This window comes from Papaver somniferum, chromosome 2 (genome assembly GCF_003573695.1).
Source record: "Papaver somniferum cultivar HN1 chromosome 2, ASM357369v1, whole genome shotgun sequence".
Lineage (NCBI taxonomy): Eukaryota > Viridiplantae > Streptophyta > Magnoliopsida > Ranunculales > Papaveraceae > Papaver > Papaver somniferum.
Window position 1 is genome coordinate 210607690 of NC_039359.1, and position 24731 is coordinate 210632420.

At 35.6% G+C, this 24731-nt stretch overlaps 3 protein-coding genes and 1 long non-coding RNA gene across 5 annotated transcripts; 2 read left to right on the forward strand and 2 right to left on the reverse strand.

The window, feature by feature from the left end:
* The first annotated feature begins 2405 nt into the window (after nt 1-2405).
* LOC113352720 (F-box/kelch-repeat protein At1g57790-like) lies at nt 2406-2843 on the forward strand. The gene has a single exon (XM_026596507.1). It carries the CDS (start codon nt 2406-2408, stop codon nt 2841-2843), a length of 438 nt encoding a protein of 145 aa, XP_026452292.1.
* Nucleotides 2844-3832: 989 nt separating this feature from the next.
* LOC113352721 (AP2-like ethylene-responsive transcription factor AIL1) lies at nt 3833-5431 on the reverse strand. Its single transcript, XM_026596508.1, has 6 exons — nt 5062-5431; nt 4866-4874; nt 4642-4730; nt 4488-4561; nt 4211-4329; nt 3833-4050 (listed from the first exon to the last, which is right to left on the reverse strand). The coding sequence occupies exons 1-6, from the start codon at nt 5429-5431 to the stop codon at nt 3833-3835; spliced, it is 879 nt and encodes a 292-aa protein (XP_026452293.1).
* A 1426-nt stretch (nt 5432-6857) lies between these two features.
* On the reverse strand, nt 6858-10806 carry LOC113352722 (AP2-like ethylene-responsive transcription factor AIL1). The gene is made up of 5 exons (XM_026596509.1): nt 10785-10806; nt 7827-7930; nt 7656-7729; nt 7222-7337; nt 6858-7093 (listed from the first exon to the last, which is right to left on the reverse strand). The coding sequence occupies exons 1-5, from the start codon at nt 10804-10806 to the stop codon at nt 6858-6860; spliced, it is 552 nt and encodes a 183-aa protein (XP_026452294.1).
* Nucleotides 10807-13148: 2342 nt separating this feature from the next.
* Nucleotides 13149-15211, forward strand: LOC113354493. 2 transcript variants are annotated; one of them, XR_003361916.1, is made up of 7 exons: nt 13149-13464; nt 13555-13632; nt 13729-13892; nt 14142-14281; nt 14384-14470; nt 14572-14667; nt 14855-15211. It is a non-coding gene; the product is annotated as an uncharacterized LOC113354493 (long non-coding RNA). The 2 variants fall into 2 exon arrangements; XR_003361915.1 differs by having other exon boundaries at nt 14384-14667.
* Nucleotides 15212-24731: the final 9520 nt, after the last annotated feature.

A 24731-nucleotide genomic window follows, 5' to 3' on the forward strand; every position in this document is an offset into this window, starting at 1 on the left:
TATAACTAAGGTGAAGTACTAAGGTGTTTTTTATTTAACTTATCTATTGTAGCTAGCTAAAGACATCTTTCTCTCCAATTTTGTCAATATCAGAAGATCATTTAACTTAGGGACAGGAAAATTGTTGAATGGTCGAGGGCTGATGTTTAGGTCGAGATATTCTAATAGATTTTGTATCAAATTTCTTCAAATTAATAACAGGTTTATTCATAAGATGCGCGAGAGATATTTAAGGTCCCACAAAGTGAAGATAATTCAAAATGGGGCTCTATTGATTCATACTTACAGGTACATTGATGATTCTTATTGCCTTCTCCTTTTCTTAGTGTTTGTGTTTACAATTAGTTATAAGCTTTTAACCTGCACTATATTTCATGGTCTTGCAGGTAGGAGAAGACACATATAGACTGATGCACTGCTTATATATCCTAAAATTCGAGCTCCCGTTATCAAATGAAGTTGAGTAAGTTGCATTAACTTTTAACTGTTTACTTAAGTTCCAGGAAAATAAGAACATATTTTAAGTGTAGCCAGTACTTAGTAGTCTCAAAGCCACTTTTTGGTCGAACGTTCTCATTCGTAGTTCTGGCAACTACTTCATTCTTTGTCTACCTATATAATTTATATTAGTTGTTTATATCTAACTAACCGGATATTTTACGGACACCATCATTGTGACATGTACTTTAAGATAATATCGGCACGATAAAGGAATGATTGGCGTCCTTGAACATGACATTTAACGTAAAAGCTCTAAACCCATTTCTTATCTCGTCTTTGTTTCAGATTAAATGTGTATAATATGCTTTACAGACGCAAGTTTGAGCAAAGCTAATTAGGTAGCTGGATGATTAAATTAGGCATGGAATGTGACCGACTTTCAAAAATGTTAAGGTGATTCTGTTTGATCTATGTTAATGCCATTACATAGGTAGTTCTTTTCTTAATCAACTACAGCCTATGCAATCCAATGCCATATCCATTTCCTAGGGCCTCATGTGGGGGATTCATATCTAAATATTTAGATGATCAGCATCAAAAATGTCTTGCAAATGCGTGTTCCGGCTGCAGACTAGGGAAATACTAATGTAAGGTATAACTCATATTTATGGCATCAGTTACGGCATAGATGAAGCCGCCACAACGGGTAGTGATGTACGCCGTACTGACTTTACTGGTGCATCTGATCATGGCTCTTCATTTAGAGAATCAACAGCTCTATAAAAAGGGTGATGCGAATCCACAAGATATATTTTGGAAGGTCCATTGGTATATGGTTAGGGGAAACTGGTACCGAGGATCGGAGATGCTCTATATTTGCACATTGATAATGAAGCTATTGTCTACTTTTCTAAAAGGAAGGTCCACTTAAAACTCTCAACTTGCATTCCGCTGATTTTCATTTCTCAATGCATGATTATATTCCCTATCTAAAGATTACTTCATTGATACATGCCTCCTTTTTGTTTACTGCCGTTGAAAGTACTATGATAGCATCATATTGGACTTCTTTGTAAGGTGGAAATGATTATCATGTTATATTACTGATGGGATTATCTGTTAAATATCTGGTAAGGTACACTACCTTTTTCATCACTATGTACACCATATTACTGTTGGGGTAATCTGTGTGAATGAAGCCGAATCAGGTAAACTCTCCTGTGATATGCTTATGACTTTCTCATATGCTCTATTTATCATTACATTAAATCTAATTACATTAAGAAATGGTTCTTGCTGTCTTAGCTCAAATTTGAGAGCACTTGACTTTCAACCATGATACTATATATTTCTTTTGTTGCTCGCTGCACCGAACATACAAATAAATCCATCAAAAAGCATGGAAGATGTGAGAAAACAATTTTATTGAGAGATTATCTGTCAGTTATACATGTAGCATTGTGGCTCTTCAATCCTACATTAGTTTGTGTTATCTGTAGTGTAATACTGTAATTTCTAAACCCTCTTATCATTATTGGTTACTAATTAAATATCTTGGCTTACGTTTAAAACAATTATTCTTCTTCTTCACATGAATCATGCTACATTCAAAGCAAACGTTCACGTAAACGAACAAATTGCCCATATTTCACAGGCAAAGGGTGATCAAGCTGGAAGCGATCATGTATCAATGAACAATTGAGATGACAAAGACAAAACAATTAACATGTCTTTTTAGAATGTTAAGTCCAAACATGACCTGAACATGTGTTTACTATTAAGGTATTTATTAACTTCTTCCGAGGGTTGTAGTTCTCTGTATTTGCCATTAACCAACTCATGAAATCAATATGTAGATCAATCAATTTGATCCCGTGCAACGCACGGGAAAGACACTAGTCACAAGAAATTATAACATGTTTTTCTACAATCCCTTTACACGAGAGACGGTCAAACTTCCAGACATGGATAGGGATAATTATTATTCAGTCGTATCTTTTTCTTCTTTGCCGACATCTTCAGATTGCGTAGTTTTTGCTATGGATGAGAGTAAGGATGGAATCTATATCGATTTCATTAGAAGGCGAGAAGCACATTGGCGTTCTCATAACTTTGATACTACTACTATTGGATCATACGGGCCATTCCTTGACACCGCGATTTTTCTCGACGGGGCTTTCTTTTGCGTCGATCATCATGGAAACGTGGGAGTTTTTTCAACAAAGGATACCAGTTGGAAAGTTGAACCTCATGAAATAAAAGAACCTCATGAAATATATGTTAATGACAGTTCTCCGGGTTTTTTAGTAGAGTGTGGTGGAGATCTTTTATTAGTGAAATTAGAATATGACGAGAAGCCGATTAGGATTCTCAATTTAGTTTCTCTGTTATGGAATGGGTAAAAGTTGAGAGTTTGGAAGAGCATGTCTTATTCATTAGCCAAACAACATGTGTATCGGCAGTTGCTCCGGTTAGTTACATGTAAAACAAAAGCTTTTTCCCTAGATTATATCGCAACGGTGGAGGGATCGTGTTCTATTCAGTTGAAACATGTAGTTATCATACTCTTGGGAGCGAGCATTCTGCAAAGGATTTACATGACACAGAAGGATGGTTTGAGAACTGCACTTGGATTCAACCTAATAGGTCGACGTCCAGTATTGAGGGGCTCGACTGGATCAAGACACCTTTATAAAATAAGTGATAGTTTTGTCTCCTTAATTTCGCTAAAATTGAAGATTTGTGTCTGCAATGAATCTATATTAAGTTTTCTTTGAGTCTATATTTATTCATTCTGGTGGATCATTTACTTTTAGCATTAATTCCAGTTGCTTCCAACTACATTTACTTTCTATGAAATGCTAATCTAATTTGGGATCCCAATCTAAGATAATTTTTGCATGATTTTTGCTTCATTTTTTTTTTTTTTTTTTTGGTTAAAGGAGAGGTTAAAGGACAAGAAGAAACATCACTTCCACGAGAAGTAAAAGAGATGAAACAAAACGGACTTTCGAACCCAAATATGTTTTTAGGGCTGATATTGACATGGGTTTTATAAGCTATAGAGCACAGACGCTTTCATGAGTTAAGGCAGCAGGGTAAGAAATTTATCATGTAAACTTCTCTGTCGCCCTTTTAGATTGGGATTCTCATCTTCTTTTTTTCTCTTTTCTTTCTCTTGTAAATTTATTCATACTGTATATTCTCTCTTTTGAAAAAATGTTCTGTATTGATATAAAAAAGAAAAGACAGTTACAAGATTAAGCGAATCCCATCCAGTAATAGTCCAATTCGTCGGGACTTGATCATCACACAAGCAGCGCTGCTATTAACCACATTATAGTAGCAAATACATCACTTGACTGCTCAACATGTGTTAAAGGCAGAATGCCTAATTAGGTACCACGACTGACTCATTTTCGATGGCAGCAATACATGACGAAGAGTTCTGACGCGATGGACGTTTTGTAATATCACCACCAATTAGAGTCGCGTTTGAACATATATGTTCAACATCATAGTTACAAGTTGGAAAATTGGTCACTGCACTTGCACCTCTGGATTTTATTGCTGCAATGTCATATACCTCGGCTGCTTCCTGTTGTGTACCTAGACACAATTAAAACACAACAATCAATCGTCGGTAAGTACACACACATGTATTACTGGTCTTCATTTGCACAATTAAACCCTTGCATCTCAATATTATCATTCTCACCAGCGGATACCGAAACAAGTATAAAGATGTTGAGAAAGAGGCAGGCATTACCGAAAGTTCCAAGATATGAGCGCTTGTTTGCGGCACTCTTGATTACAGCTTGCCATCTTTTACCACACCTTCTCACTCCTTTGTACATTGATACACCCCTTGAAAAGCCAGTACTTTTTCTGCATCAATAACAATTTACTCAATCAATGACAATGCATGCATTGTTTTTTATTAGTAAACTAAACCAGTCTCAAACCCATGCCAATAACAAAATAAGTACTAAATCCAATTATAAGAAAGCTAAAGGCATGTATAGTCAGATAGATCATATATGTACCTTTTTAAAGTGGCAACATATTCCTCTTTCTTCATGTTCTCCATTTCTATAATTTCTTTCTGATAATTGGATAACTGAAAAATATTTCAAAAATATACAATTAAAGACATGAAATGAGGTATCATATTGAAAAAAGTTAGATTAAATTACATACAGGGAAATTTATACGAGCAGTAGGGCCAAGATACTTCAATGCAGCTAAATCATAAGCCTTGGCTGCTGTATCTTCCTCATCATATACACCTGATTCAAAATTGCAAACCTTAAAAGTTTCATATTACAGCGACAACAAAATTAGTACAAAAAGAATAAAGAAAACTACAGTGAAATAAAACAAATCAAATGATTCAAATCAATAATAATGATTCTGAAACTTACCAAGATAAACTGTTTGTGGTCATCACCATTGAATTTGAACACCAAAAAACTAAAATTAGTAATCTGAAAGTACTATCACTACAAATGAAAAAAATTAATGGAATATGATGCAAATGATTAATTTCGAAACTCGTTAGCATCAAACTCTTTATTGCTGAGAACGAAAAAAGTTATCTCAAAGTTTTTGCTTTAATACCTTGTTTTCCTTTTCTTATACCTTCTTTTCTACAACTTCCATCCCAGAATTGCGCTTTATATTTTGCTTTCCGTATATCTCTAGTAACACCACGGTATTGAGAAATTTTTTGCCTCTTTGTATAGTTGAAGTGGGAAGTATTATTTGTAGTAGTAGTACTAGTCAAAGTTGAAGTAAATAGAAGTGAAATAGGTATTTTGTTTACTTCACAAGGTGGCCCAAGTTTTAGTTCCAGTTTTCTTTCCTCTGAACCACCAAAAATTCTTCTTTCATCACTACCACCACTATCTCCTTCTACTACCCATTCTGAATTCAAATCCAGCAGCTGTGGACTAATTTCTCCTCGGCTTGTGGAATCTCCGCACTTCATAACGACACCTATATATTAAACAAAGAAATCTGTGTCTTCTTTTATTTCAAGCAAAATCACTCTCAGCAGGAGAATTTATAGATAAAGGAAAAGAAAGGGAGAATAAGAAGCGAAAACTACCTAAAAGAAAAGAAATGGAACAGAACAAAGTTTAGAAGACAGAAAAGAAAAAGGGTCTCTAAACCGTACCTAAACGTATAATTTCGAAGAACTCTCTAGGAAATCTCTCTCATATCGGATCGTAACACAGTTAACCTAAAAAGTACACCAACCACGATCAAAGGATAAGGAAGCTGTAAATGAATAAAAACCATACTTATCACAATTTCTATATATCGCCTTATCTGGCATTCCAACACTGTAGGATTTCGCATTAATTCACTTTACAAAAACGATCCCACATTTAATTAGATGCCTAACAAAAACCAACACTGTAGGATTTCGCATTAATTCAATTTACATTAACATTGTAAGATTTTGCATTAATTCACTTTACATTAACACTGTATTAGCATTGACCCTCACTTGTTAATTAATCTTTTTCTGGCTTTCTCCTCAAACACTGTATTAGAATTGAAGAATTTTAATGAAAAAGAAAGAAGAATTTCTGCAATCTATATATAATACAAGAGTGAAGAACATAAAGGAGATGATTCTACAAATTGCAAGAGATTGACCTACTCTGGAGATTTTAGTGAAATAAACTCTCCCAAGAGAACATAGACCAGTATAATCTATAATTGAAGTCCATGTTGAAAGCAATACTCCAAGCTAGAACAGCTGCTATCCATTTTATGAGTAGGAGTCCAAAGGTGGTATTCTTTATCGAGTTTATGAGTAGGGAGCAGAAGACAGTGTTCCTCATTGTTAATTATGCACTGTAAGGTTGCAACTTGGAAGGAGGGCATAACACATGGTTGGTGCCTGGTAATGGTTGGTCTTGGGTCTTCCCTTTGGCGTTAACAATTTAAAGATGTGTTGGCATATACTGGGAATTCTAGTTTTGGTAGAATTATTTGGCCATTGATTCAGCTGCAATCTATTGGGTTTTATGGAAGGGGGGCAATCAAAAGACTTTCTAGCAAAACATGTTTCATGACTGATATTGACATGGTATTAGAAGCTAGAGCACAGCTGCTTGGCAGCGGGGAATGAAACTCATGCAAACTTCTCTTTGGCACTTTTAAGTTGGGAGTCTCATCTTCTTCTTTTCTCTTTTCTTCCTTTTGTATATTTGTTCATACTGTACATACACTTCTTTTAACAAAATTTAAGAAAAGAAAAAAAAGAAAAAAAACTGATATTAAGCGAATCCATCCGGTGATAGTCCAATTCGTTGAGACTTCATCATCACTAGTAGCGCTGTTTTCAGAGCTGTTAGACAACATTATGGTAGAAAATATATCACTTGATAGCTCAACATTTATTAAAGGCTTAAAGCCAATTTGGTACGACAACTGACTAACTCATTTTCGATGGCAGCAACATACGACGAAGAGTTCTGAGGCGATGGACGTTTTGCAATATCATCACCGGTTAACATCGAACTTGAACATATATGTTCAACATTATAGTTACTAATAGGAAAATTTGTCACTGCACTTGCACCTCTGTATTTTAATGCTGCAATGTCATATGCCTTGGCTGCTTCCTCTTGTGTACCTATACACAATTAAACACAACAATCAGTCATCCACAAATACAGACACCATGTAATTACTGGTCTTCATTCTCATTAGTAGTTACCGAACCAAATATAAAGCATAAACATACAGAGAAAAAGAGATTACCGAAAGTTCCAAGACTCAAATACTTGTTTGGGACTCTAATTCGAGCTTGCCATCTTTCACCGGACCTTCTCACTCCTCTATATATTGATGCACCCTTTGAAAAGCCACCACTTTGTCTGCATCATCAACAATTTTGTCTGTCAATAGCAATGCTTTCTGAATAATATTAATTGTTATTTTTAGTACACTAAACCCATTTCAAACTGGTGCGGCTACGATGTGGTCGGGCACATACTTCGAGTATGTGGCCCCTCTTTAAATGATGACACCTCATATAAAGCAGGAAATTTTTTGGAAAACTGTTTTATTAATTTTGCATTTCAAACTCATGCCAATATAAAGCAATTTCAGTACTAAAATCTTAATTTTCAGAAAACTAAAAAGATGTACAAAAACTCATAAATTTGGTTAGACAGATATATATTAATATATACCTTTTCAAGGTGGCTATGTATTCTTCTTTCTTCATGTTCTTCATTTCATTGAGTTCTTTCTCATAAACGGATAACTGACAAAAATATCAAGAATATAAAATTAAAGACATGAAATTAATTTCCATATAATTGGAAAAATTAATTAAGAATTTTTCTTTTTGAATTACATACTGGGAAATTTGTTTGAGTTGTAGGACCATAATACTTCAATGCAGCTAAATCATAAGCCTTGGCTGCTTTATCTTCCTCATTATTTTCGCGTCTCCTCTCTAGATCTGAGGCAACAACGAAAGAAGCTTTTCCAGCCTACGAGAAAATATAAAAAGTATTAAAATAGAAAGAGATTTTGAGTTACAACAATGAAGAAGTAAAAGGATGAAAGCATACCAGACTATTAAGAGAATGCAGGAAATTGGGAGTCACTGATCTAGAAACTCCACGATGAGAATTATCACCATCCAATAAAGGAACATAGCAAATTGTATCAAGAGCTTTACAGGTGTTAGCGAATTGACTATCTCCCATTCCTTGCAAAGAATCAGAAAAGAGGCCAAAGAGCTTAGCCATAGTAGATTCAGATGGAGAATCTTCATTTGCAGTAAGGTCATCATTATCCTCATCATCCTCGGAGTTTTCATGAGAAGGAATATTTGAAGGAGAGGAAGAACGGATTTTTCTTTTCTTTGAAGGAGGAGTAGTTGGTTTTTCCCTGCGAAGAGCACCTTTGCTTTTATCACCAGTCTTCGCAACATTGGCAGGTTCTTCAATTTCAGCAATAATCTTCACACACAGATAGAAATAAGAAATGGAAGCAACAATATACTGTTTAAAATCATAAGAGAATATTTCTTACCTCATCTGTGTATGAGCGAAGACCTAACAAGGTACTAGTCTTCCTAGTCCTGTTATAACTATCTTTCAGTTTTTGGATCTGTAGAATGTCGCAAGAGACAGCGAACAAAAGAATAAAGACAAATAAAGAAATATAAAGTGAGCGAAACTGGAAGAAACATACTTCTTTCTATTTATCGGGCCAAGAGAATACCCAAGGTTGATAGGTAGCGAGATTCTCATGAAGAACATTTGACCCAGCAATGTAAGGTCCTTTTAGCATCAAGGGAAAAACACACCATTTATCATCTTTGGATTGTCGAGGAGTTGTGTTCTTACCAGAATGCCAATCAATGTCTTGCATGAGTATTTTAGCTTCATCAATGTTATCTTTCCTTTTCAAACGAATACCCCAGCCAGTATTCTCTTTCTTCATGGAGATCAATTCATAATTTTCAAAGAAACTCGCTACTGTGTATTTCTCAGCAATTATCTCCAAGTATGCGAATTTAGGATCCCTAAGTTCTTTGGAGTACAGAGATCCTTTACCAGCACCACGGTTAGCGAACTCTAGCATCATACGGATGCAATCCCCACTCAATTGGAAGATAGCTCGCGAAAATCCCGAGTGAGCGAGAATTTCATAGAACAGAGGAATATCTGGGTCATAAAGTGGAATGGGGAGACCTGCGAGAATTTGACCTAGCAAAATTATGATTTATTGATCATCACAATATTGATCAGAGAAAAGTTTGATAGAAAGAATTGACTTGACACTTTCGCCAGGAATGGTAGAAAGTGTGAAACCTTTCTCAGCAAGATCTTTTTGGACGTCTTTTAAGTTTTTCTCATGTTTATGGCCACTTGGAGGCATATTTGAATATAGAGTATGGGAATGAACAAAAAGTAAGAAGATTGAAGAGGGAAGAATTATAATAGCAGAATTTACGGAAGAACAATGGAAAGAAGAATATATAAAGAAGATTTTTTTTTACTCGAAGAAATAAACACCATTAAGGTGAAAAGACGTGAGCGGTTGAAAAGCAATGGTTACAGAAGACGTGTCAAGAAACAGATGGAAGAAAGAATACGTGTGATAAATGCAGAATATGAAGACATAAACAGCTGCAGCATTTCTCACATCATTCTCTACTTTCCAGAGAAGATATGAGAAGAGGCAAGATGTAGGATCAGAATCTCGCAACAATAATGCCTCAACGAAATTATCAACAACACAACACAACAACATCGCAGAACAATTTCAGAAATGACATAATAAACGACAGTTAAAATCATGAGAAAAATGTGATGGTTCTGCGAAAATAAGAGAGTTTGCGAGATTAATATTTGTAAGGTTGCGAGAATGTCCCAAGATATATCCGAAAATAAAGGACAAATTAGCTGTCATCCACTATGTACTTCCCTATAAATAGTCGTTCAGTTGTAAAGGAAAGGAGAGATCTTTTTTGAGTAAGAAACAAGTAAATAGGAGAGAGAAAATCTAGAGCAGTGCGGAAATGAGTAGCGGCTTAATACAATGTATATTCAATCTAGACTAGGTCACGGGGTTTTTCTGCATTGGCGGTTTCCTCGTTAACAAAATTTCTGGTGTCTGTGTTATTTCATTTTGCGCATTATATTGTTTACCTTTATAATTGAAATAATACAGGTTGTGCGTTAAAGTTTAATCGATTAGAGATCCGACCTTGTGGTTGTTGATTTCATTGATTAACACTTGGACATTGGTCTTTGGAACCGTCCAAGTTATTCCTTGTATTTGATAAAGACTCGCTATTGTTTTTAGCTTAGTAAAAATCAAATCAAGAGAGAGATATTAACTCCTTGAGATACTTTTATCTAGATTGAGTCTGATTGTCTAGTTGATTCTCTAGCAAAGTATTTCAGAGTTAGTCCATACAGATTGCTAAGCGAAATATTGCGTGGTGTTGTTAGACCCCGTTTTTCATAGTCAATCAATATTGACGGACTAAGTGAAATCGGTCAAGATGGTTGGCACTCAAAATACATTTTAGTCCTCTAAATAGTTAACTCAACCACAATTGAAATGGGTAGAGTAAAACAATCCATACCCGTGCATTAGAATCCGCTGAAATGGGTAGAGTTATCTCCTCTTCTTTTGACAAGTCTTCCAAATCAATATTGCATGTCCTGGAAGACGATATTTATTACCAACTACACCAAGTATGTATGTTTCAAAAAGAAAAGGAATGGATTGTCAAAATTGGATATTTTTATATTGGCAATGAAAACATAAGACTGGAAACCGATGTTTATTACCAACTACACCAAGTATGTACATTTCAAAAAGAAAAGGAACGGATTCACAAAATATGGTACTGTACAAAAAAGTATTGAGAAAAAAATGACTAGCTAAACATCAAAATCATAATTTCTCCATTTTAGGCGGACCTCAACCCTTCCATAAGCTTAAATAGACATATCATTATGTCGCAAATGAAAAACAGTAACTACACCCAATGAAAACATGGGAAGTACATTTACTAACGACGAGAAATAATCATACATGTAAATCTAACTAATCAGCAAACCCGGGATATATACATATAAAAGATGGAAGCAAAAATATCAACTTTTGCTCAACCTCTTATTCGTAAGCTCTTTTCAAGCTTACTGCCTCAACCTCGCTTCATATTATGTGGAAAAATAAAACAAATTAAAGGGAGTGAGCCACAATTTATTAGGAGATAGAACAGTTTAGTACGCAAAGTCGATGTAAATTATGAAAATGTAGACAAGATCAGCAGCGATAATCAGGATGGTGCGACCAAATATTGGCAATCAAATGCATAACAGCAGATCAAAAATTTGGGTTTCTATCGTGTACAACAAACGACTCAGTTCTTACCTCTGTGAGACCTTATTCCTCGGGGTAGTATTAGCTTATTCTTGCGAATTTTATAATCAACACCTCATTTAACCGTTTCACATTCTGATGCAGAGTCCCTTATATTACACTGACCTTGCTAGAGTGGTACCCAACTTATAGTATGCGAGCTGTTAAAAGGATACCCAATTTATATTATACGACCGTATAAAAAAATACCCAATTTATATTATGTGACGTTGTTAAATCAGTACCCAGTTTATATTATGCGACCGTGTAAAAGAGCTACCCAATGTATTTTTAGGACCGACTGAAAAACTGGGTATACTGAAATCATCAGAAAAGAACACCATGTAGCACCTACCTGACGTGTACAATGAATGACATAAGTGTAAATCTAAGTTATAGGAAAGACGGAAAGAAAGAACAATTAATCTTAGACAGGAGAGAAACGACAGAAGACAAGTTAGCTGATGATGGACAAATGCAACAACCTGGTTAATAGCTTCAAAATCATCGGGATTAGCATATTATTATTCTAAATTATCATACTGAAATGCATCTAAACATGAACATGTATATGGCAATTTTATGCCACCGGCCCTAACCACGTTAGAGAACCTAGAAGGCAATCAAAAATAATAATTTAACATCTTTTGGTCGCACTGAATGTATTGATCAGCCAGGAAAGAAGACGATACATGCATTAATCATTTTGGAAGCCTGGAATATCTCTTTTCCTAAGTGGATAGATTTGAATCTCAAGTTGCATTGTACTCTCGATTAACACATATACATAATGTCTAGATTACCCTTTAATTAGAAGTGCTTTTACGTCCAGGTTTGGATTAATTCCAACCTTAGAATTTTATTTGCACGTAATTTTACGTCCAGGTTTGGATTAATTCCAACCGTAGAAGCTCATTTTACATCCAGATTTCTTTTAATTCCAACCGTAGAATCCGATTTTACGCCCAATTTTCTTTTAGTTCCAACCGTAGAAGTGATTTTACGTCCAGGTTTGGATTATTTCCAACCGTAGAAGTGATTTTACGTCCAGGTTTGGATTGATTCCAACCGTAGAATTTTATTTGCATGTAGTTTTACGTCCAGGTTTGGATTAGTTCCAACCCTAGAAGCTCATTTTACGTCCAGGTTTCTTTTAATTCCAACCGTAGAATCTGATTTTACGTCCAGGTTTGGAATATTTCCAACCGTAGAAGTGATTTTACGTCTAGATTTGGATTTTTTCCAACCGTAGAAGTTTATTTTACGGCCAGTTTTTCTTCCCACAAAAACTTTGTCCTAGAATTCACCAAGTATACAACAAAATTCGTTAATTAAATTTTATCTAATTAAATTAAATTAAAATTAACTAAATAAAAGTTGTTTAGTCATTACAAAATTATTTGAGATAATGGTTTTTGATATTACTTACGCCCCTCTAATAAAATGTGACGCCCCAATAATAACCTTCTTGCTTAAAGCCCGAGAACAATAACAAGAAGAGATCGATGTGAACGAGAAGTTTATTGGATTCATTTTGGGATACGCTAACGGCAAGGGTAAGCACGGCAGTTCACATTAGAAATGGACAGACGGATCTGGATGAATTGTTAACGGCATGGGCATTAAATAAATATAAAAAAAGCATGGATATTTTATGAAATGCATTTTCCCACACGCGCATTTTTTTAATTCTCCCAACTTGTTACTAGTTTTTTTGTTTTTTTCTCAACCTTATCTGCTGAAACAGTTCTCGTTTTATTTCACTTCCATTTTTTCTCCTTCTCTTCTGTTCCTCTTTCCTCTTCTCTGTCCTTTTCAATTTCAATAGATTGAATTAAGAGAGGATTCATAGCAAATTAATACTGATGTGTTGAGGGAGAGAGTTGTTGATGGAGCCATAGTTGATTGAACGCAGAACTGTGTTGAGTTAGGGAGAGTGTTCTAAGAAAAATATGATGTTTTTACAGATAAGATTAACGTTTCAATGAGAATCGATAATGGAGATAAAATTTACGAATCTGAGATTTAGAGAAACGGAATGGAATCAGGGATAGTTGATGGTCATGGTGTCGATCCGTCTGTTGATTCAAACTCAACAGAAAGGTAAGTTGACTTTAGGGTTTATTTAATTAACTCTGTTTTTGTGGGAAATTGATTTATAGATTGATCAATTAGTGATGGGTTTGTTGTTAGGAGTTACGGTTAGTGATTGCATTTGGGTTCAGTGGCATAAGTGATATCGAAGGTTTTGACTGTTCCAGTTTTCCAATTGTGAGTCCTATTTGATTCGGTCCTTTACACACTAAGTTTCATGTTTATATATTGCTTGAGGCTTACTTGTTGGTTTATTTTATTTGTAATGTATAGAGAAGTGCTGGAGAAATCTTGTCTTTCTCGACGGAAGGATGGGTTGCACCAAAACTCCCTAGAAGGGCTGACAAGTTCATGCTCTATATACTTAGTGCTGGGAAGAAAGCTCTGGCTGATGGTGGGATCTCGAAAGAGGTCATGAATGAACTGGATAAAACTAGGTGTGTAAAACATGCCATGGGTTCTTCTTCCATTTGATTTTCCTTGTTTAAGAAAATTTATGGGGGTGAATGCTTTTGTATAACGGATTTGATATCTTGTAGCTTGCATGGTGGTTGGGTCTTAAGTGGCTGCAATTTTGGATATAATCGTAGTTTTTAATAGGATATCTTGAGCTCATATATCACTGACTTGGTACTTATCACGTGAATGTTGAAAATGTGTGGGCCAACGTCTGTCATGCTTATCAGGTCCTGGAAAGAGGTGGAGTAAAAAAGGAAATTACTGTCGTTTTCATGTATGATGACATCGCGCTCAATGAGAAAACTCTAGGCCTGGTGTCATTATTAACCACCCTAAAGGTGAAGACGTTTATGCTGGAGTGCCAAAGGTTTGTTTCTTTTTTCCTTCCATCATTCATGTTTAGCATGTTTCTTTCAGTATAATATTTTTAAGCTGACATTTTACTAATTTGGGGATCTTATTGTTGCAGGATTATGTAGGGCGCGGTGTTACTGCTCACAACTTTTACTCAGTTCTCCTTGGAAATAAAACTGCTGTTAAAGGGGGTAGTGGAAAGGTTATTGATAGTGGTCCGAATGATCACATCTTTATCTTAAAGTTTGTTTTCTTAATGCTTGTAAGGAAGATTTATAAATGATGCAGTCGTTGTTCTCGCAGCTCATGTGTAGCTGCTAAACTTTACAAATAATGATGAGTTTCTTGGCGAAATATTTACTTCTGATGCTTATCATATGACCGAGCCTCATCCAGAAGGTAAGAAAGTTGCAACAGAGAATTTTACTAGTTCTGTAAGGAAGTCGACGTCTTGGTCATAGCTAGCATGTATTACATTGCCTTGAGAAACATGTCCAATGCTCATGTCTAGACCAAACATAGATGCATGCTCGCCTTGATTGATGCATTTTGCTGATGACTGTGGTTTCTCACAATGTACAATCAGGAAAAGGTGACGTTCTTTGTATAGAGAAGGCCTTAGATGGATCTGGGGTTTCCCAAGTCCATGATCGATCACCTATTAGGAGCAGCTGGTCTTGTGGAAGCTGTTGTGTTGGTGATGTGGAAGCTTTTGCAGCTGGTGCCTTTTTTTTTGTTTTCATGCCATCAGGTGTGTTTAAAGTTTGTCCCAAACTTTATACAGGCACTTTAGATGTTTTTAAGCTTAGTTACTACCTTTTTGAACTCTCTGGGTGTTGTTCTGTTGCCCAAATTTCTGTTTCAAAAACAGTAAACACATGCATATTACATGCATATATGTAAGTTTCAATGGAAAACTTTGTTATGAATGTAAGTTTCTATTATTAAATTTTAGTTTCTTATTTGATATATATGAAATGGTGTAAGTTTATGTTCTGAAAAACTATAAGATTTTTGAGGATTCTTAAAATCTCAAATCCGGCGACCGGTTTCCGTTGATCTTTGCCGGGAAAAAATTAGCCGGTAGTGGTAGTACAATTGGTGACGGCCAAACAAGCGTCGCAGAAAGAAAAAATATTAGTGACGGTTGACCAAACCGCCACAAAGAAAAGAAAAACCGACGCCACTAATCACGACGGCTTGTCTTGCGTCGCAAATGTTTATTTGTGACGGCGTTTTTCCTATTTATGACGCTTGTTTTCTATTTGTGATGGTTTAAGAACCCTCACCAATATACCTGTTTTTGTAGTGTATATGATATGACTGGCATATAGGTTCGTCCATTCTTTTGCCGCAAGGACACAAAAAGAGGAGTTAGAAATGAAATGTAGCAAAAACATTCATCTAAACTTGTCATGCCATTCAAAAAGAATACTTAGTGATTTTCATGATTAAATAATCTCTAAGCTTTTTCAAAAAGTTTTTAGAAAGGAAAAAAAGATATGAACAAAGTGCCACTGTTTCATCTTTTTCATATCAATAATACATCCACAAGTTCCAATAGTTTGTTGGTTATGTGATATCAATGAAATATGACACGAGCATAACTCATAAAGATAATCTCAATCCTACCTGTTTCGACAGCATCTGCCTCATTTGCTTTCCAGTGTTTGACAATAGTTTCAGAGAACGGGTTATCTGGGAAATATGTTCAAGTATGCATTATCAATCAAGGATTTTCCCTTCTTATCCACACCATTCTTCATTTTCAGGTTTCGGCTACAACAATAAGTTAAAAACTAAACAATCAATAGGAGAAAAAAAAAACTAAAACTCAATACAACTAACATTGTCATATGCAAATTCAAAACTTATACTTTTGTTGCAATTATACTTCGATTTAGACGAAGTCCTATCCTTAAAAAAAAAACAAAAACAAAAGAACCAAAGAATCAGGTCAATAATCATTAAACTCGTTAAAACAAGCACAAGCAAAAAAAAAAAAAAAGAACCTAAATAAAAATCCCCAATAAGGTATAATCTTAAAATAGTTTGATCAATTTAGGAACGAGATCTGATATCAAACGGATATGACATACAATAATTTACAGAGATTTAATTATCAAGCAAGATGGAAGATTGTTCTTCTTCCGTGATTGGAAATTATATTTTTATTGGAAAAGACCATAAGCGATTAACCTTCTTTATTTCTTCTGACAAAAAAAGAAAATCAATGGGTGAATGAGCCGATCATAAGGAAAAAAAAAAACAGATCTGCAATCATGATGGTAAGTATGATCATCCTTAAATTTCAAAACGCTAAAAGCTAATTCTAAAACCCATCACTCTTCCGACCATTTCTGGATCGATGTCGGCCTCTTACTTTGATCGGTTTTGGGTAGAGATGAACAGGGGAACCCAAAAGAGAAAACTAGAGATTAATTAACTACGTGGATGACAATTAAAGTTTCTGATACCGCCATTTGGTGACACATCACTATAAGGTCATTCAGCTGTCAAAATAAGCTGTTAATGTAGCAATTTCACTCAAGAATCTCAACCATGTACGGAAAAAAGAATTCAGCTGACCCTTGACCAACACGTGCCCGAACAGGCGTGCTCCGGGGTTATGTCCCTAAGACCTATGAGAGGCCACCTCCTAGTTAGTAAGTTCGCGGATGATTCGCGAATCATTCGCGAATTTTTCCGTATCATGAATTTTACCGTCTTATTCGCGTACGTTTACAATTCCGAACCCAAGTCGCGTATTATGTGGCATTCCCGGATTATTCGCGAATCGTTCACGAATTTTACGTATCCCGAATGATACGTCCGCTTAATTCGCCATAAATTCTTTAGCTCTTACTTTTCAAAGACTCCACTTTTTGGGCTTTACTGCCTTCCGAACATACACGACCGAATATTAGACGTGTTGTAATTTTTTATGAAACAAAAACGACTGAAGAGATTTGAAGGTGAAGGTGAGAGAGATCTCAAACTCACTAACCAATCATCTAAACCACCATACGACGTCCTTTTGGATAACTAATGTTGTATATATTATTAATATCATCATATTGAGTTTATTTTTCCTTAAATAACTCACACATATGCATAAAAATTGGTCTATGACCTTATAAATACAAATTATTTGTTATATATAGATACCGAATTTTCAGAGCCGAACTCACATTTATAAATCGAATTATACACGTAAGTATGCCGTTCCGAATTAATGACGAATCACGTCTCGTTGACCGAATTTTGGACCGAATCTGAATTTTACAAAATCGTACAATACTCGTACGTTTGCCGTTCCGTACGTTTGCCGAATCCCGAATTGCTAACTAGGGGCCACCTTGGCCTACATACAGTATTGCACCCCCAATTCTTGAGTACATTCAGTCTCTCTCTCAACTAATTACCCAATTAAAACCGAGTCATCTCAGGAATACCCCTTCAATAACCTTTCATTAACCGGACAGCACTCGTAGAAACCTTCCCTATATATTGACGTCACCCACCTTATAAAAGAAGTACTCCTTTTCCTCGAACTCTTCCTCATTCCATAATACACGTATCTTTGCGCAAAGTTCTTGTTATAGATTATTACTTTGAGTTTTCTCATGGGTGGAAAGCCAGACGTATCAGCAGCATTGAAGGAGACAAGTGAAGGTTGTGTTGCCCCAGAACCAAGGACACTGGCACCATGGCTTCTAAAACGTTATGACAAGCTTGATGAAGAAGATCAAGATACACTGATAACAAATTACGCTTTCTTTAATTTTTTCAAACCAAATAACGAAAGTTTTGGAGAATTCATACCTGAATTGAGTAATACTGCTTTTTATCAAAATCCTTCTCATCAAGGTTGGTTGATCGTTCTCTGTGATGAGGGAGAAATTGATTACAGTCCATCCAGTCGGAATTATGGTGATTGTTTTCTTTGGAACCCGATAACGAATGAGACAATTGAGTTACCCACATTACTGGAGTTTTATAAAGGTAAATATGGATTTTACGATTGTGTTTTGTCATCACCTCCTCCAACGGAGCCTAATATTAATTCCCACAACAATAATAATGACTCGGTGGTTTTATTTTTTTGGTTGTAACCGGGATGAAGAGGCTAATGGATACACTTTTCTATTTTGTCGCCCTGGAGAAACACAATGGAGAATAAATAAGTTGACTACGGATATCGCAGACTTGATACCACTGCGAAGGCCTAAGTCTCTCCTTTGTTTTAAAGGTAAGTTATATTTATTGTGTGCGAATTCTAATCACGTAGATGAGCATCACCTTGAGATCGAACACTTCATTAAGGATACTGATTTGGATATATCTATAAAGTCATTCCATGTAAAAAAGGAGGGGTTTCCAGTAATAGGAAAAGCATATGTTGATAAATCTCGTTACGTGGAATCTCATGATGAACTTTTCAGAGTTGACATCATTCAAAGTAGAGGTAGTGGGGAAGTCATCTCGATAAAAGTGGCGAGGTTGAATTTCTCGGTAATGGAATGGGAGAAGGTGAATAGTATTGGAGGTCATGTTCTATTTGTTGGCAGCCAGCATACCACAGCTTGTTCTTCAGCAGCTGAGTTGGGTTTATCAAGTGGTTGTTTGTATTACTTGCTCTGGCGTGACGAGCAAAGTGTGTACAAATTCGAAATTGGAAGTACCGGCAATACTGTTGCTTTGCAGTGTCCAAGGGAAGAATTTTCTTACACGGACTGGGTTACAATGCCTGTTAATGTGCATGGAAGAGTGGAAAATGTGTTAAGTGGCAAAGATGAAGAAAATAGCCTCTTAACGGTACAAGATATCAAAACAAATGCTACTCCTACCACCATTTTTAATGATGAGTATCAAAACGGAAACTGCAACGCGGGAGAAGAGGAAGTTGCAAGTTCATGGAATAATCTCAATGGAGACGTTCTGGGGTTGATAGCAAATAATCTCCACGGATCAGATTATAAGCATTTCCGTTCAATGTGTGAAGGAAATAGAGAGATAATACCAAAAGTGCAGAAGACATCATATTTATCTCCATGGCTGGTGTTTTCTAGAGACCACAATTATACTATCTTCGATGTCATAAACCCGATGTACAATAATGAAAATTACATCATGAACCTGTCCGAGGCAGCAGGCTCTTCAATCCGTTTTCACAGGGGCGGCTGGCTACTAATTGTATATATATAATTTGAGTACGAAATACCGACTCCAAAATGAAAGTTAGGCCAAAAGCTTGAATTCTAGAACTCCTGGCCCCCTATCAATAGGAATCAAGAGTGTTGCATTTTATTCGGCATTCACAATCCAAGGTCTCTATTTTTCCGTAACTTTCTTCCTCTAAAATATCCTATCTTTGCATTTTGTTCGGCATTCACAACCCAAGGTCTCTACTTCTCCGTAACATTCTTCCTCTAAAATATTCGTAACTTTCTTCCTCTAAAATATCCTATCTTCTTTTTCCAGTTCGCTTACGGCATGATATTACTTTTGTGGAAACCAGAGATTATGGTGTAGGTTTTCGTTCGACATGATATTACTTTTGCGGAGACCAGAGATTATGATGTAGGTTTTCGTTCTTTATCTTTGTATACCTCCAGAGGCTTTAATATCCTAGGGATTTATTAAGGGATTTCCTTCTTTTACTTTTTCTTTAATATCGAAAGAAACATAAAGCAATTTTATTTGCAAAACCCTAATTCCTATTCTTTTTTTTTCTCATCCTTTCAATCATTATTTCTGTTAGTTCCAGTCTTCTTATCACGTGTTCTTATTTTCTCTCCACCTTCTGTGCATATCTTTGCAGTGAGGAAATTCTTCTTCTTTCTTTTGTATATGCTCTTATCATCCCTGAAAAATGAATTGATATAATCCGGATTTTCTTCTCTCTTAGCAGGTGTAGATGCGATAATTTTTGATGGTTGGTGCTTATTTTTGTGATTTATGGTTGGGTAAGTGATTTCAAAGGAGGAGACTGAAACATCACTATATCCATGTAGAGAAAATAGGTTTACTTGAATATACATAGCAGGTCAATGCACACAAGCCTTAGTTTTGTAATAAATTTAGTTAGGAGAGTCCATTTGTTAATGTGGTTGAGTTGAAATGTTCTTTCGTCAGTGGTATTTGATAATGTTTCTCATGTTCACAAGCGATTTCTCCAATCTCAACCATGGTCACTGTAAGGTAATGTGCTTTGACTGTTGTTTATGCTTCTTCTGTAGTATGCTTTCCATTATATAATTTATCTTCTCATCATAGTTTACGTGCTCCTGTTTTTGTTTTATCTAGGCTGTTCTCAATAAGATGTGTGGGAACTAGGAGCATGAAGTCCAATAGAAATATATTATAGGTAAAGGTTGCAAGTGGCTTATATTCTACTCAACTCTTTGCAGTTATATATTGAAGGTACTTTTTTTTCATAGTGACCAGTTTCTATAATGAAGGTTCAAGTTTGAGGGTGAATGTTTGAACTTACTTTTTTCCATAACTTGAATGCCTCATAAACATAAACTTTGGTATACATGGTACAGTAGACTCACTCAATCCCTCGATTATTTTTTAGATTGGATTACTCATTCGTGCAGGTTGTTTTTGAGCTTTAAAAGAATTTTGTTCAAGAGGGTGCAATTTTTTTGAATGTCTCAATTACTTTTATGATTTTTAAATATTCTCTTTAATTGCATTATATCACACTAGGTATCACCCCGGCCTACGGCCGAGACTCAACCTTTTTCGTTTTCGTTTTGTTGTTTGATCGGCTGGTCCGTATTCTACCAAAATCTTTTTTAGTCATTCACAAAACTAATTAGATTATAACGGTCAAACATCGAGCTTATAAGTTAGTTCGGACTTGCGTCCCTAGTATTTGTGGTTGTGTCAAATTAGCCGGGGTTAAAGCCCCGGCCGTGGTCCCTTGAGGATACCATAGTATTTTGTTGATCGGGTCAAATTAGCCGAGGCCGTGGTCCCTTGAGAATACTATAGTATTTTGTTGGTCAGGTCAAATTAGCCGGGACTTACAGCCCCGACCGTGGCCCGTAAACATTCCCTAATGTTTTGTTGGTCGGGGTTGTGACACTTAAATCTCGCACATAAATCTTTACCATGTTTTTTATTTTATTTGTTTTTTAAAAATAGCTTTTAGATTAGTTGAGGCTAACTTAAATTTTCTTGAGAAAGTTATGTTACAAATCATTATGCTTATTGGATGATTGAACGTTCGATGGACCAGAGTATATCTGGTGTACAAGAATAATCTTCATGGAGGGTCATCCACCAAACATAAGCCAAACAGACCCTTAGCCATATGTTTTCCGTGAAGATGTATTAATAAGGAGATATTTGGTTGCATTAAACATAAAACCTCTTACCCAATTCACTCCTCTTCCTTTATTAGGTTTTCTTTCTTCTCCTTTCTTCTTTAGACCAATTTTTTGTTTAAATCATCATCTCTGTTTTCTTTTATTTCACCGTATCCATCCTTTAAATCATCCATAATAATAACTTAGTATTAATAACTCAGTATTATTATGATATAGAGAGACGGAGTTAAGAATTAAAAGTCGTTAATGGAGGGGAAGAACTATAGATAGAAGACCATTTGTTGGTGAAATCGTTAAAGAATGAGGCTCTTATGTTCTATAAATACATCTACTTAGTGTTAGCCTATATTAACGGAAACTTAGTCAAATTAGGAAATCCGACGCTGCAGTCAAATTAAGAAATCTAAGGATCCGACGCCGTTAAATAATCTTTAGAATCATATTTTTATTAGGAAGCCAAGGAATCGGACGGACGTCTATATAGAACATATAACCGATTAATCTCCATCGTGGGATGACGAAATCGATGGTCGGATTTGTAAGGCTACACACACCACTTCTTTTTATTATATAAATGTATTTCCATGTAAGAAGTGATAAGGGATCATTTCATTCTGTACCCTTGGACATGATGTAGCTGAGAAGGATAATGTCCAGTTGACGTGCACCATTTAACTTTTTTTGGAAGCAAATAGTGAATTTTCGGTATTGATGCTTGACTTATGTGCCTACAATAAATTTTGTTTATAATAACTTGTGCACCTTAATATATTATGGTAATGTATTGATGAGTTATATAGTCAATCTTCGTCCATGGTTGCTTTACAACTTCAAATATCACAATTGTAATGTTCGTTCGAGATCCAGTAGTATATATATATATGTATATCCCAGACAGATATATTGTATTTTTGGTACATCCATATTGTTGTGGGAGCACCACGAGAAAAGCATGTTGTACACTTACGCTGTTGCTATTCCTATTAGCAACTTATTCTTGATACTTTTCACTTTGCGAATAATTTTAACTGCAGTTCATGAGGTTTCGGAAAATGCTCGGTACAAGGAGGATGGAGGAATATTGAACGAGGTTATTGAAACTCTCGGAAATTTGACTGAATTTTTTGTATTTAGCTAGATCTTTAGAGGAGTCTGATCATTGCTTATACAAATTTGCAATATTTAGTGAATCATGGGTTCATGTTCTCTTTCGGGTCTCAAATCTGGCACAAACTACTCAACAACTGTTGACAAATGGTCAACTGTTATGAAGTTCAGCAACAAAAAATGCTCCGAGACTTAAGTTATGCGAGTTAGTATATTACAGCTTCCGAAAATTAGCTTCATGCCTTAATGGTATGGTAATGTATTGCATATGAGCTGATTGATAATTACATGTTGTTTAGTATTCAATAAGGTTGCTTTAAATAGGTGGATGTTGATATTCCGTAGAAGAAACAACGTCGACCAAACTCTTAATACACCTAGCTAGATATGCTCAGTTTGGCTGAGGTGAACTGAATGTACAAAATAAGCTTACTGTTTGGAAAGGTACGCATTGGAGTTTGTATCATTTTATAGAACTATGTTGTAGGAAATGTTTCGCTAACCTGTTTTTGCTTTTATCCCCAGTACTATTGTAAAAGTTCAGCTGTGTTAGTTGACTTTATAAAATTTTATTCAAGAGGGTGTATATAACTAAGGTGAAGTACTAAGGTGTTTTTTATTTAACTTATCTTTTGTAGCTAGCTAAAGACATCTTTCTCTCCAATTTTGTCAATATCACAAGATCATTTAACTTAGGGACAGGAAAATTGTTGAATGGTCGAGGGCTGATGTTTAGGTCGAGATATTCTAATAGATTTTGTATCAAATTTCTTCAAATTAATAACAGGTTTATTCATAGGATGTGCGAGAGATATTTAAGGTCCCACAAAGTGAAGATAATTCAAAATGGGGCTCTATTGATTCATACTTCGAGGTAGATTGATGATTCTTATTGCCTTCTCCTTTTCTTAGTGTTTGTGTTTACAATTAGTTATAAGCTTTTAACCTGCACTATATTTCATGGTCTTGCAGGTAGGAGAAGACACATATAGACTGGTGCACTGCTTATATATCCTAAAATTCGAGCTTCCGGTATCAAATGAAAATAAGAACATATTTTAAGTGTAGCCAGTACTTAGTAGGCTCAAAGCCACTTTTTGGTCGAACGTTCTCATTCGTAGTTCTGGCAACTACTTCATTCTTTGTCTACCTATATAATTTATATTGGTTGTTTATATCTAACTAACCGGATATTTTACGGACACCATCATTGTGACATGTACTTTAAGATAATATCGGCACGATAAAGGAATGATTGGCGTCCTTGAACATGACATTTAACGTAAAAGCTCTAAACCCATTTCTTATCTCATCTTTGTTTCCGATTAAATGTGTATAATATGCTTTACAGACGCAAGGTTGAGCAAAGCTAATTAGGTAGCTGGATGATTAAATTAGGCATGGAATGTGACCGACTTTCAAAAATGTTAGGTGATTCTGTTTGATCTATGTTAATGCCATTACATAGGTAGTTCTTTTCTTAATCAACTACAGCCTATGCAATCCAATGCCATATCCATTTCCTAGGGCCTCATGTGGGGGATTCATATCTAAATATTTAGATGATCAGCATCAAAAATGTCTTGCAAATGCGTGTTCCAGCTGCACACTAGGGAAATACTAATGTAAGGTATAACTCATATTTATGGCATCAGTTACGGCATAGATGCAGCCGCCACAACGGGTAGTGATGTACGCCGTACTGACTTTACTGGTGCATCTGATCATGGCTGTTCATTTAGAGAATCAACAGCTCTATAAAAAGGGTGATGCGAATCCACAAGATATATTTTGGAAGGTCCATTGGTATATGGTTAGGGGGAACTGGTACCGAGGATCGGAGATGCTCTATATTTGCACATTGATAATGAAGCTATTGTCTACTTTTCTAAAAGGAAGGTCCACTTAAAACTCTCAACTTGCATTCCGCTGATTTTCATTTCTCAATGCATGATTATATTACCTATCTAAAGATTACTTCATTGATACATGCCTCCTTTTTGTTTACTGCCG